General features: G+C 41.8%; 1 protein-coding gene across 1 annotated transcript in view; it reads right to left on the bottom strand.

Annotated features, from left to right (window-relative positions):
* The window catches only part of mxd4 (MAX dimerization protein 4), a 30,608-nt gene extending 17,623 nt beyond the window's left edge, over positions 1 to 12,985 (bottom strand). Inside the window, exons 1-3 of the mRNA XM_061771787.1 lie at positions 12,738 to 12,985; positions 12,154 to 12,253; positions 9,190 to 9,219 (exon numbers count right to left, since the gene is read on the bottom strand). Of these exons, the coding sequence (XP_061627771.1) occupies positions 9,190 to 9,219; positions 12,154 to 12,253; positions 12,738 to 12,801 (194 nt within the window). The 5' untranslated portion in view covers positions 12,802 to 12,985. The remainder of the gene's footprint in view (positions 1 to 9,189; positions 9,220 to 12,153; positions 12,254 to 12,737) is intronic.
* Between the last annotated feature and the right edge of the window lie 2,452 nt (positions 12,986 to 15,437).

Raw genomic sequence — 15,437 nt, 5'->3', positions numbered from 1 at the left:
AACACAGGCTGCTTACACTGGTCTTAACAGGAAAACAGATGTCAAAAAGAAACTAAAGAGGAGCGCGTGCAAGCATTTAAAAACAAAACAACAAAAAAACAAAGAAAAGACAGGAGGTTCCCTATGTGTCTCAGAATCATTTCAGCACAATGTCAAATAACAGACTTGGACAGTAATTGCCTTCCGCTGTGAGCTCGCAGGAGTACATGTTGCACATGTTGGGACGGACTCGCATGGACAAGTTCTGAGAGCTTCATAAACACATTCCCCTGACATGGGCTTTTCTAATGCAGCCCTGTCAATGATTAGCACACAAGAATCCTGTGGCATGGCAGAAGAGCTCAGCATTGTTTACTGTAAAACAGGATTAGAAACCGTGGGGTAGGCTCCAATCAACCGGGGGGGGGGGGGGGGGGGGAATTGTAACAAACTTGTAATGTAAAGCAAAGGCACATACAGTAAACACATACTGTACAGTACAACCACTGAAGTTGAACTAGCAACATGACACGATTTCTCCCAAAATGACAATCTGTCAAAATCAATCAATCTGGTTGGAATGGTCACTTTAACCTGAGTACAACACACCATGAATTTTGAAAATCGGATGATAGGTTTCAGAGACATTGAGGTTTTTTTTGTCGAAGAGTCGGAAACACAGTATAAATTGATTATTTCTCAAACTATCTCCTGGACCTTTTGGTTTCATCTGCTAATCGGGGAACCCCTTTTTCGATTTGTTTGACAAGTTTCAGTTATTATGATTTTCCACCAATGAGCTTGTACAGGCAAAAATTCCGAGAGGTTCTCCAAGTCGACGAGTCAAAATGACCGTGACGTTTCAAATGCCGTCATTTGCCCTAAAATCTCGACTTAAATAGCGCAAATGGAACATCATTCGCGAGCAGTGTGGCCAGTAGAGGAGGACATGAATCATCAATTGTTTTTTCATTAATTAATTTGTTACGGAGGATTTTAGAGGCATTTGAAGAGCTCATTCCATAATTTTTTGAAAATTCCACAATGATCACGACTTGTCACGTTGCTAGTTTAACACCCATGAATGTCAAATTAAAAATGTTTTAGGAAAAATATGCTTCCAAAAACAGACAGAACTGTTCAGTTTCTGTGAGTATCAAAGGATTAAGTCTGTGTTTGGCCTTTTCTACAGCTTTTTTATTTTTTTTATTATTTTTTTTATTTAAAAAAAAAATAGAATGTCATTCTTCATGAGAACTGTGAGCATCAGACGATTAATTCTGGCCATGTTTGTCTTTTCCTGTGGCTTTTAGTGTCTGTGGACCACCATCATGCACAACGTCAGGCGAGATTTCAGAAAATCTAGCAAAACCACTTGGCGTGCCTCATTAATCTGTGTTTCGTTTGTATTTGTCTTTTGTGTGTGTGCGTGTGTGTGAAAATAACAAATAAGCCTTAACAATAAGTATTAAGAACTTGTGAAGAGAAGAAGATGAAGAAATAACACAGGAAATTTAAATCCAATTAAGCACATTATTTGAACACATAATACTTTCTTTTTATTTACCTGCTCTCATTTTGAAATTCACAGCCCTACTTTTATTTAGTAAATGAGACAACACACAGTTGTGCTCATATGTTTGATTACCCAGGCAGAATTTGTAAGATGGGTACAATTCTTTAAAGAAAACATGAAGGGCCAGGCGAAAGACATTACATTTTATTTTAATGGGATTCAAATTAAACTGTCAAGCATTTCAGAAAAGTATTATCATTAAACAAAACATAACCATCAAGCAATTAATGATGATTGTTGTTCAGTCATCAGTCGTATTTAAAAACAAACAAACAAAAAAAAACAATATTTCACAAATTCTGCCTGAGTATGTAAATTTATGAGCACAATTGTACATATATGCAGTCATGCATACCCCTGCCATATTGGACTGAAAGTGTAGGCTACACCTGATTTATAACCTCTAGGTGGCGGCATATTAGAATGAGAGTGTACAATGTTTTCATAACCTCTAGGGGGCGGTGGAATAGTTGAATGAAAGTGTACAGCTTTTTCATAACCTCTCGATGGCGGCATACGTATAAAAAGTGAAAGTTTTTTTTTTTTTTTCATTTTCTGCTATACCTATGTATAATGCGCACTATTGACTTTTGACCATTTTTGGGGGTCAAAAAATGTGCATTATACATGAGAAATTACGGTATGTTAAAACCTCAGAGGCTAAATGGTTTTTTTTCTTGTGATTGCACGCTTTCCGAAACAACCGCAAATGTTATGCGGTCACTGAGTAGTGTTAGCAATTGTCACCAATTGAGTTTGGTGACCTCCCGTGCATGAAAATTCTCTTTTCTGCAAAAGGCCCCTCTTACTTAACATTGCATTCTAGCATATGTGTGCATACTCTGCTGACCTGAATTTCAGGCTGGCTGCTGCACACATAGCGGCCACATCCCTCCCTTAGGCAACGCTCAAGAATGTCTCAGCCTCCGCCTGCATCCAAAGCAACCAGCTAGCTTTCCTCCCCGCTGTTAACCTCATATGTTCTTTCTTTATTTTCTTGGGACTTGAACGCACCCCTATGCAAAGCTTGCACCTTATTAAAGCGCAAACCACACTTTTACTCCCCCCTTTTTTTAACGAGCATCAGCTGCATGGCGGCCGTCTTGTTATCGACACAGACACATCATGTGCCCTACCATGCAGCGGTGACACCTAAGAGGCAGCAGGAGCGCATTGGCGAAATGCGCATAGCTCTCCGAGTGCGCAGGAGGACATACGAGCAAGGTAAACACGCCACAGGCCAGAGATAGCGTACGAGCCCGCCCTCTCTGCGGTCGCAGCTGGGCGTGACCCCAGCCATACGTGGCGCCTCTCAGCGTCCGCTGACCTCAGGGCAAAGGAAATTCCATAGGGGACCTCTAGTGTTGACATCCAGCTGTCGATTTTGTATTATTGTTTGCGCACATATGCCTTTCTGGCATCCCTCGCTGTACACTTTGTCCACATGCTATGCTGTCCTCCAGGCCTGTAAAACCAGCTGAAAACAGTCTTTAAAAAAAATTTTTACGATGAAATTCCCTGCAGCACGGTCAAGTGCAGCGCATATCAAAGGATTAACTTTGCACGTGTGAGCGATCTGACAAAAAAGCTTATAAAAGCGATAACATTCCAGCCAGTTCCAATTGAGTGCTCCAGCATTGCTAACAGGCTAGCAATAGCCGCTATCTGCTATATCCATTGTCACTTGTATCAAAGATAGACTTGGTTTTTTCCATATATATTTGACTATTAATATTGGTTAACTATTCATACGACCGATTACAACATGACTCAAAACAGCACCTTGATGATTCATAAATAAAGTTACACCTCAGTGGTGTTTGCAGCCTACAAATGCATGCAATGCATAACACTGTCGACAGTACTTGGATGGTCTTGACAGGTGAGCTTGTGGTTAGCATGTCTGGCTCACAGCTCTGAGCTACTGGGTTCGAATCTCTGCTCCAGTCTTCCCGTGTGGTGTTTGCACATTCTCTTTGGGTACTTCCTCCCACATTCAAGACACAGCCATGTTACGTTCCTTGAAGACTTTAAAGTTGTCCACATGTGTGAATGTGAGGTGAACGGTTGTTTGTGTATACGTGCCGTGTGATTGGCCGCAACCACTCTAGGGCATACCCCAACTGCGACCCTAATGAGCACAAGCGCTATGGAAAACGGAGGGATGGATGTGTACTGTCATTATTTCATATGTGGCAAAATATAAACAAATCGGAGGTGGGCCAGTCTCCCGCAATAGTTTGTATTTGACCTCAGAATGTCTGCCAGTAAGCACCCCACCTTCTTTAAGGTAGAAAACTGGAGGGAAAATGTATTGCACCTGTTTTCATGTGTTACTATTTCATTTAATGTATTTTAGTCCTCTGTGGCAGTACACTTGGATATGAAAATCAATTAAAAGACGTCATCTTGGCCCCTGGGAATGCACCCAGCACGTACGCAATACATCCCAAAGGTCCATTTTTTTTTTTTTTTTTTACACTTCCAAACAAGTGTGTGCAGCTGCATTTCTTTGTTGTGTGTGCAGCTGCATGACATTTGAAGCAGGATGCTCCCACTGTTTAACCGTTTTTATTCGAGGTGTCATTCAAGATGACTTTGATTGTTGATTAATCTGTGAATCGTATTCTTGATTAATCGTTTGGCTATCGATCAAGACAGCACATTGCATATGTTTCTTGTCTATTTGGGGTTATGTTTTACAATGCACATAAATCATTTGCCGTTGGGACAAATTAGAGTTCAACTAACCAAAAGTAGGCCCTACTTTATTTATGAAGCTGTTTTGTCAGTGCGTGGCAAAGCATCATAAGATTGGATTTTGCAAATAGCACATTACTCTGTCTGCGGATCACTACACCCTCATGAGGAATGACATTTGAGTAAGTTAACCACAAAGGCCACATGCGATAATGAGCCACATAAATGTCCCCCCCCCCCCCCCCCCCTACACTACCCCCAAAAATGCCTGGAATATCGCTGTGCTTCTCTACTGCTTCTTCATGTCACAAGTCCTGAAATGACCTCGACTCCAGTCCCGATGGCACGCAGTATGCAATCTGCATTTCAACTGTCAGGCCTTCCACCTTCCACATAAACAGCGGGTCACAAGAGAAGATTTATACTTCACAAGAGGAGGGACTGGCACAGTGTTGGCATAAAGGCCGGATAAGAGCGATAAAGGCCTTCTGTGAGAGAAGGGAAGGGTGAGTGGCGAGGGGGGCGGGGGGAACGCTGCTCTCCCGCTCCTTACTGCCTCAGGTTTCTGCTGACTCAGAGACTTTTATGGGGTGAAACGTAGAGGTGGAATGAGGAGAAGGTAACAGAAAAAGCAGATGTGGCCTGGAGAGATAGAAAAAGAGAGCAGAAATGAAGGAGGTGAAGTAACAAGAACGGCGTTACTCAGACACACACATGCATTCCATGAGGCCGGCTTTACTCAAGGGGAGATGACCCGTCCCCCCAAATAAGTCATTTATCACAGCTGGGAGTGGAAGATGCCCGGCGAGTTAATTTAATTAGAGGGAAGCTTTGAGTGCAGCCAAGTGCTCCTGAAGTAAATTTAAATTCAAAGTCCGACAGTTGTTGTACAGTTGCCGCGGTGGGATTTACAGTCGCACCATCGAGACGTACTATTCGGAAACTGAGTGAAATATACGGGGGAAATATGTCTTAAAAGTCACACAAAGACTGTTAAAAGGGTCAGGAAGTGATGCCAAGTGATATGTCAGCAGATCTCGCAAAAGTGGCTGAAATATTGAGAGACCACCGCATACATGGCACACCCCTGAACTCAGCGCATATATTAGAGCTCATTCATGGGATGAGTAATTGAGATTTGGGGGTAAATATATGTCTGAAGCGGCACTAAACTGAGTCCAGCCAACATCTTGGCCGATGCCATGTGAAATTTTTTTTTATCACAGAATAACTATGTGCATGTGTTTTGAGAGAAGAAAATCTAGATAATCCCAATGGGGTGTACCAATGTCAGCTGTTATGTGTATCGTCATTTTTTATCAAATTTACAATGCTTATTGTTTTAAAGTTTTACATTACATTGGTGATCAACCTATTTTTACAGTTAATTTGAAATAATTAGATTATCACGCCCTCGTCTTTTGTCATTTAATTCAGAGATTGTTTAAAGAGTGTTTAACATATCACTAAATCTGAGATTAACATTTTATAGACACCTTTTATAGTAGATTAAATATGAGTAATATATTACATTAGAACAACTTCGGGTCAACCAGTGTTATCGTCAGCCGTTAAAAAGGTTTCACTGTATACTCGGAGGATAACGAAAGTTGTTGGACAAACTTTGGACATCCCGCTTGTCATGTGCGCTGTCAGAAATGAAAGCAAGAGCAAACACGGGCGACGATAAAAATAAAGGCGTAAATCCGTGAGTCAATTGAGGGAAGCAGCACAAACAAAGCAGACCTTCAGCTTGACGCGAGTGGACTCACATTTCCAGTAAACAGGTGACATGCTGGAAAACAACCTTTGCGGCTTCACCGTGTCTCGGTGTCACAGGAAAAAAAAGGGAAGCGTGCGGCGAGGACTAGTCGTCGGCCTAAAGTCAGAAATAGGAAGGAAGCCAAGCCAGTAGAGACGAGCCACATGGCTCTATGGTTTCACAGCAATATTTAAGCTCATGCTAATGCATGCCGGTTGCAGAGCAAAAAAAAAAAAAGAAGAAGCAGCAAAGTCACCGATGAGATCTTTAAAGCAAGAGCGTTACAGCTGCACTCGGGCTGCAGCAGATAAGCGGGTCGCATCAGGTCACACGGCCCGGTCAGACGCTGCTGGCACCCGCCCAGCCTCACTCTGATAACAGGACATAAATACGAGCAGGCTCTCTTAAACTGCAGACAGCTTGGCGAGAGCCAGCCAGTCGGCTATTAATAATGTCAAGAAAATATTTGCAGAAGCACCTTAAAAAAAACACACACAAAAAAAACACTGCCGCTATCTTAAAATCTTCAACAAGCACTTTCTGTTGAAGGATTGTCCTTCTACAAATGTATCTCACAATTAAGATTAACGACAAGTTAGACTGAAATGACAGCTATTTTCCAGAATTGCATAAAGGTGAAAGCAATTACAAAAACACAGTGTAATGGCAACACGCCCAAAACCACCCGACAATCCTAATTTGGATGAGCACACCTCCTTAGACAGTCGCTTCCTGGATCCATCCACAAGGAATTTGACTCCGGTACTTTGAGCAACAACAAACAGCCACTTTGACAAAATATATGTACATTTAGGACATAAAAACACAAGTGCAGAGAGTCATTGAGCGTAATGTGGTAACGCTGATACAATGACAATAATACAAATGGTGGAGAGAGTCCTCAAGTACATTTATACCACTTGGCCTCATGCTTAACTAGAGCCAATCCAAGCTGACTTTGGGAGCCGGGTGCAATACACTCTTGGACTGGTCACTAGCCAATTGCAGGGACCGTAAGGACAAACAAGTATTCACACTCAAGAAGAGTCTTCAATGAAACTAACCTGCATGTTTTTGGAACAATTGGAGGAAAGGAAACCCACACAAACGTGGGAAGATCATGCAGACTCCACACAGAGATGTTCTAACGATTCAAACCCAAATCCAAGTTTTCTCACGGCAGCAACGACAGAAAATCATTTCATTTGTTTCAATCTAAATGTTGCAAAACATAATTCCATGTCAAAAGCAAATTCCCCTTCTGTCACATGCTATGGAAGTTAGCATTTCAACTGCAATAATGGTTGCTGCATGTGCTTAAAAAGGCTGATTGGTTTGGAGGATGACAACTGAAACGCCGACTTGATTTGAATCCTTGCATTTAACCATTAACACTAACCTGACTTTCATTTGTCACCTCAACAACCACGTGCACGTCGAGCACAAAGGATAGCTCAATGTAAGCGAACAAAGACGGTGAGTCAGGACTCAAATAGCAGCGCCACCCTGGAGTACTTCTAATGGGCGTAAGGGTCAGGCGGTTGAGGTTTTTCCTGAAATGATACCGGCCCGGCAGCAGATTAATCTCCGAGCCGGCCAAATACTTATGAAACTGGTTCAGCGGGAAAGCTGATGGCTTACGTTGCGTTTATGAATCAACAGCAGACTGACAACATCAACTGAGGCATCACATTGATTTGTTTTATGATCTTGGAAACTCGTCAAACAATCATTCTTCTTTCTTTCAATCTTTCTTGCTTCAAGCCAACTCTAGAACAGCAAAAGATTTACAATAGGGAAGAAAAAAAATAATAAATCACATCAAATCAAATCAATAATGCACATTTGATTCCAAAGCAAAACAAGCATTTGCAGCTGTCCAGTCAAATATTTGGGCTTGATTGCCTTAAATGCTTTCATGCTGACAACTGTAGTTTGAGACTACACGTACAGACAGTTGGACCAAGAATGTTAGGAAGTATTTGGACAGGACTTGCTTTTGTCAGGCTCTTGAAATGAATAAAAAAACAGATGCAGACATGATAAAAAAAAAAAGATACTTCTACCCCACTCAAACTGCAAAATGTAATTTTTTTGAAAACACAGGTCAGACGATGCTATTTTATTTTGACTTTGCATGTGTCGACTTGTCTGAGAGAGATCGCAATTTGTTGGATTGTTTCTTAGTTAGTTTCCAAGATGACACAAAGACTACAATCACATAACCTGCTGACAAACACCAGGGGGGGGGGGGGAAAAAATCCACTTTTTCTTCATTTATTTTCACGTTGGTGGAGGTCAGCACAATACTGAGTGCCTGTGATTGGTCATTTCAGTCAGGGGTTATAGTACTGTTGCACGCACTTAACACTCTACTGTTGAATGCTTTTTTTATGTAATTGGTGTGGACTTTGGACTTTGTTTAGACTCTGGAGCAGGCAAAAAATATCGTTTTTATAATACCAATGTCTATGTGTCATCAAAACTATAATAATGGAAGGAAACTGACTAACGTGGTATTACTGGTACGTGTTGACACGCGTGTGGACGTCACACTGCTTTTGTCCATACCCACACCCGTGGTCGGACATGAGGTAAGTGTTGTGTCTCAACACCTGCGGCGTAAATACACTTCTTCTCCGTCTTCTCTTGAAATGGAATATGCCCGTGCATGTTCACCTCCGCTCGGCGCGTCCAATCGCAGACATGTGACTAACTAATCCTTCAGCGTGGATGATTGTGTGTCACACACAGAGACGCACACGCATGCACGCACAATCGCTCGACCTCACACACCCTTTGCTGCCTCTGCTCACATGCTGATAGTCGCATCGGCCGGTTCCTAAACACTCTCGGCCAGGCGTTTTTTTTGCTTTTTTTTTTTTAAAAGAGTCAATGAGAGCAGCAAGTTTCATCCCATAATTTTTCACTCCAATGGAGCAACACTTCCATTATATGTACACACATTATGGGATTCACCTTTATTTCCACACAAGGAAGCGAAACCAAGACATATCTAATCAGCATGACACCCAACTCAGTGTAACTGATTCAATCTCTAGCTACTTTGAAGATGTTTGTGGCATCTGGCGTCTGCCTGCAGTCATTCACTCTACTGCTGGTTAAAGAGACAGACAAACACACACAGAAGAACCAGAAATGCCGCCTTTACCTGTGTTTCTCCAGCTCGTTGTGCGACGATCTGAAAGAAAACAGACAAAAGATGAGGATGAGTCTCAAAATATGATGTGCCCGTTTGGACAGACTACACACTTGACAGACATGAAGAAAATCATAGTTCATTCTGACATCATTGCCATGTGTACAAAAACAAACAAATAAACAAACTAGAAGGTACATATCACGGCCCCTGCCTTGCCCGCACACACAAATGGCATACATGCTGACCGTACAGCCGTGTAGATAACAACACGGCCCTCAGACGTCTGGAGGCCTAGACGCTGCAGAATTCCACAGCCTGAGGACTATTCCGAGGAGAGCCAGCACCCCCATCCCCCCATTATGATATGCCGACCCGGGAACAGCGAGGGCACTGCGGGGCCTCTTGTTGATGTGGCCGTCATGGATACCATGGCAATAAAAACAAAAACCGGGACAACAAAAAGTGTGTAGTGGGAGTGAGCTGGGAGCGGGTGACGGGCACACAACAAGCCCTTTCACATTTCGCGGCCGGTCTGAGGGCTCTTGTGTTGGCGAAGCAGCGGTTCCCACAGCTGTGTCGTCGAGCGCGAGGCATCTGTATGGCGACACCGCACCACGGGATTCGAGTGACCAAGTAGAAAAAAAAGTGCTGTCTGCTTAAACGCTTTATCAAGTCCCATCGCTCACGCAGACGTTTAAAGGTTCTGTAAAAGAATGGCTTGCAAATGAGCATGTGACCTGATGTCATGAACTTATTATATTCGGCAGTTCGCTTTTTCTCACGTCAGCCATTTCTGTTTTTGATTCCGTTCCCAGCTATCATTGTGATGGGGAACAATATCCTCTTTGATGCAAGGATCCCACAAAATTGCAGCATCAGAGCCTTGATAGAAGATCTGGAATTTATTTGTGTTATATAGAACCCAGCAAAGGTCGGATATTGCTGCAACTATGTTTGTTTTCACACAACAGCAAGGCATCCTGAAATTGAATGATGTGTAGTTTGAGGTATAAAATATGTGCTGGACAGTGACAATGGATGTCAACAAAACAGGGGGGGGGGGGCTTTTACAGGCAGTGTAAAATTGGTGAAGAAAATTTAAACAAGTTCGTTAAACAAGGAGTTTGCATGCACCATACGACAGGGGTCCCCACCAATTGGCAACAAGCTATTTGGTTGCGGTCCGCAAGGACAGACTGAACAAAAATATACTTTATTGATCATCTGAGTCTGGCAGAAGTTTTATTTTGAAAAATCAGGTGCAGTCACCTCTGCCTCTGTTTCACAAAAAGCTCTTTTGAGTGTGGCAATTTTTGGTAATTCCTCCGCGCTGTTGTGGTATGCTTACAACTCCGGGGGAAACAAGAGAGGGTAAAAACAAGTCTGGTGCAAGAGGCCAAGTGGGCTGATGTTTCTCACAAGAGTCTGGAATAAAAAGGAATAAAGGAGTACGCAGGTGTCTGTTTCAGCCACCACACCCACCTGTCACTTTGCCACACATGCCCCTAACCCATTCACACACATAATTGTGTTGTGCTGTCAGACAGTACCAGAGGAATGTGGATGAGCATAGATTGTCGGCCAAAGCTAGTGGCTTCGAGTGTACGCAACTACACGCCTCATAGAGTAACAGTAGAGTCATGTGTGCGCATGTGTTGAAACAGTTACTACGGAAAGCAAAAACACCAATAATAAGAATAACAAAAATACTGATATTGTCATATTTGATCAACTTATAAGTAATACTACTACTATTATGTATCCGTGTCATTTCTGCAGCGCTTGTCCTCATTAGGGTTACGGGTGAGCCGGAGCCGATCCCAGCTGACTTTGGGCGAGAGGCGGCATATACAAGTAGACAAACAACCACTCACATTTACACCCATGGACAATTTAGGGTCTTCAATCAACCTAACAACATGCACGCTTTTGGGAATGTGTAAAGAAGCCGGAGTCCCTGGAGGAAAGCCACGCAAGCATGGGGACAACATGCAAACTCATACAATATTTGAAAAGAAGAATGCGGGTTAGGGGTGATGTTTTGGGAATTTGGGAAGAAACCAGTGTAGTCAGAGAAAAGCGCCCCCATTGTTATTATTATTATTATTATTACTAACAATAAATATATAATAAAATGTGCAACGGTGTGACATATCAATTATTTTATAAAATAAAAAAAATATGCTACAATTAAAGAATCCCATTGCAATTACATCTGTATGGGGGAAAAAATGTAATGTAGAAAAATGCAGCTTTACAGTTGCTTGTTTTCAAAAACAAACAAAAAAATCATATATTATTATTAGATGTGTACAGTTGCGCAAATAAAATTACGTACCCTGGCAGAATTTGTAAGGTGTTCACCATTCTTTAAAGAAAACCTGACTGATCAGGTAAACCTCCGAAATTGCCAATATTTCACAAATGCTGCCAGAGTATGTGAACTTGAGAGCACAAATGGACGTGTGAATATTGGTGGCAGTCAGCATCAATCTTGATTTCTTTTTCACAGGCAACAAGTGCACAAACAGCATGCCATGCATCAAGGGAGGGGAAGTAAGAGTGTGGCTCCCCCACGAAGTACTGGGACCCCTGTGTACTATACTTGCATTTAGCATGCACATACTATAGAGAAGAAGAAAAAAAACACATGAAGGGATAGTTGCAGAAGGTAGGTCCTCTGCATGGGGGGGCTTTAGGCGTGTGCGTGGATGTGAGTTGCGTGTGTGAAAAGAGAAGGGGTGGGGGGGGGGGGGGGGGTTGCAGAGCCTAGTTGACAGTGTACGCGTGGCAGTGTTTATTAGAAACCAAAACAGAGAGCCCAGCCCAGCCCCAGGCAGCAGAGAGATGGCAGTGTGCAGGAAAACAGCGACTCCTCCCTCCCTCCATCCCTCCCTACCCCGGCCTGCAAGCTCTCACACCAACATGCGAAGAAGAAAAAGGAAAACACAGAAGAGGAGCACGTAGACGTACCTATTGTTCGGACTTTTTCTGCTTATTGGCGAGCTTTTCGTCTTCTTCCTGGAGAAGTCGCTGCTGTAGGGTAAAACCGAGGCGTAGCCGTGCTCTGCCTCTGTGGACACAAACAAATACAAACGTGCATTTTTGAAAAAAACCCAAAACATAACAAAAGACGAGTCATGTTTCATTTTAAAAAAAAAGAAAAAGAAAACGCAACCGCCTGCAATTTTTACATCTGTCATGATGTTACAAGCTGATGTCACTGTTGTTTAGCCATTGCTTCTCCAAAATACAGCATTCAACCAACACGTGACACACAGTTTTACCTGGGAATATAGCAAAAAAAAAAAAAAAAAACATATTATATTTGACATCCATGTTTTTTAAAAAATAAATACATTTTAAAAAAGCTGAAAATACCGGCACCCATCGCTTGCTCCACGTCCTATTGTCTGTACACAGTGACATCATATCTGCACCATCAAAATGTCAGCTCAAACTTCGTTTTTGTGCCAAGCATATACAGCCACACAAGTCAGCACTTGTACTTAAAACTTTAATAATTGCTGTCTTCACGTATATTTAGCTTTAAATACCTCTGTCTCTTCTCTCCAAGTACTCTGCAGCCTCCAGCAGAATTAGAAGCGAATTAAGTTCCATCTTGTTTTTGTCTTTTAAAAAAAAAAAAGGAGACAGTATATACACAAGTTTACATAAAGTGTTGGAATGTAAATGTTTAAAACAAAACAAAACAAAATGTTTCAGTCCGGTGTATGTACGACGGTATAAGCAGTTCTGAGTCTTAGCGAGTCCAAACTACAGTAGCAACAACCTACAGCACCTAAAACTCAGTGCAGTGAATGATGTCACCCATGTCCAATAGGAAAAACGCAAAGGCGGGCTTTCAGCGTGGATTTCAGCCAGTGAGCGAGAGAGAGGCGTTAGCGTGGAATTTGATTGGCCCGACCCCGGTTAAAGTAATCGGGGACATGCCCTAGCAACAGTCCGCCTTCTTGCACATGGTTGGTGTGACGTTTAAAAAAAGCGACCTATGATTGGTTAGAAGCGTTTGTGGGCGCTTCTCACAGCTCAACTGGCCACTGTTGTTTTGGTTACCAAACTTCTCAGGCGTATACGTTTGACTTCAGACAGGAAGTAAACCACAAAGGCCGAAAAGTAAAAAAATATATATTTTATAGCTCCACATTTTAAGCGTTTGTAGCGAGACAGAGAGTTAAAGTGAATAGTTTCTTCATTCCTGGCAGACGTTATTATGAATGTTTTGTGAGAGGCCATTGGGTTTAGGAGTGCTATGGGCTATATTAACAACATGCATTGTTATTTAGCATAATGCCTCGGAAGTACAATGTTAATGGGAAGGTGCAGAATAGTTCACATAAGTTTCTAATCCAAAGGTAGGCCCGACATTGTATCTCTCCCTCCTGTTCCAGGCACGATGCTGTTTTAATTGAATGTGCGCTGTGAAGTTGGGGAGCATTTTGTGATGATTGCTTGAAAATTATCCACAAGCATTTTTTTTTCTATATTTGGAAAATGACTCCAGATGACATTGCATTTTATTTTCCGATGCTTGGCTGATTTAAGTCTGAAAATACTAATGAGGCCGTGAGCCACTGTCACAAAAGTCAATATTTTGGTCTAATTTGGATTGTCGTCATTGTGTCGTGTGCAAAAGCCTCTGCTGTGTGATAAGCATGCAGATTAATAGTGGGAGTGTGCACGAGTGACACAATCTCCACAAATTATTGGGAGAGCATGAACCAGCTCAGCCCTAGAGCATGTTTAAATGTGGGTCGCTCTGACCGGCAGATGTTTGTGGTGCTTCACATTGTTGCTGTACATTCTGAGAAAATCCCAGAGGCGCTCAGTGTAAAGTAATAACAAAAAAGCACATTAGGAGCAAATATTTTTAGGCTGCACCTTTCTGTGCAGACTGCTCAGGCGGCAAGGCTTCTTTGACAATGGTAAATGAATGTTGTCGTTAATTTTAGCCTTCATAAATGTTTGCATGACAGGGGTGCAAATGTTAAATATTCTTAGCTAAAATACTATAATCAGTGGCAGTCCTAGCATGAATGGGGCCCTGTGCAAGACCCCCCTTTAGTACCCCCTCCACAACCCCTCACCCCACCCCCCAAACCACAGATTTAAAAAAAAGACACCGGAGTGGATCTTATATATTTTTTGAAATATATTGAATGATAAACAAGTCAGAATACAGCAACAGCAAAGAATATTTAGAATTAAGGAAATAAACAAAATTGGAAAAAAATAAAATAAATCTTGCATTGCACAAATTGAATAATATAAACTCAGCGAACTTTATTGCAATAGTAAGATAATGAGCTGAGGATGGCTGTGCATCATCCTCATTGGCAGAAGAGGTTCCAAAATATTTGATGAGCGCTCCTAATATCGCATACAAATACAATACGTTATTAATTCAGCTATCAATGAATTAAATGGAATATTATCGATAAACAGTAAAACAGGGGGCCCATTTAAATGCATATTGAGTATTTAAAATGTTTAGTAGACCTACACACTAACGACAAAATGTTTCTAAGAATACTAACTTACTTCTACTTTCACGCAAACATCTGCTTTTATTTTGGAAAACAACTATCAATATTTTTGCCTTTTTTTCTGACATGCTATGGGCCAAACCGGTATCTGAATCATAATCAATTTATGTTTGCGCATCTTCCGCATTGTCAGTTTGAAATAATACCCTGTTTTTGAATAAAAGGATGGAAATTAAAAAAAATGTTTTAGTCCATTTAATCAAAAAATAATTGCCATATCATTTGATTATTAGACTTTGCAGCCCTACTTTCATGCAACGTCAATTCATTTGCACCAAAAAAGTAGAGAACATCGCACCTTGCGATCGTCGATTGTCAAGAAATAACGAGACCTCCATTGCTGGTTAGCTTGCGTTTTTAATCAAGCACTTGACAACACAAGAACATTCACATGTGGCCATGTCACTCTCAGTCACTTTCTACTAACAGTGATTTAACCTTAGCTCCTCCCCCAAATACAGGGATCTTCAAACAATGAAGATCTCATACTTCTTTGACAACGATAACCTCTCACTTCGTTAATCAGCAAAATCCTTAAAGACCCCTAATAATGTCTCCACAAGGGGCGCAAATTCCCCATACAAACAACAATGATTTACATGTCACGATGCCAAAAAAAAAACAACTCACGTCGCACTTTTTTTAGGGTGTGCGCGTAGCCGGCCTCCTAGGAATGGTGCACTTTGCAGC

This window comes from Phyllopteryx taeniolatus, chromosome 4 (assembly GCF_024500385.1).
Source record: "Phyllopteryx taeniolatus isolate TA_2022b chromosome 4, UOR_Ptae_1.2, whole genome shotgun sequence".
Classification (NCBI taxonomy): domain Eukaryota; kingdom Metazoa; phylum Chordata; class Actinopteri; order Syngnathiformes; family Syngnathidae; genus Phyllopteryx; species Phyllopteryx taeniolatus.
This window is presented reverse-complemented; position numbering and strand designations above follow the sequence as displayed.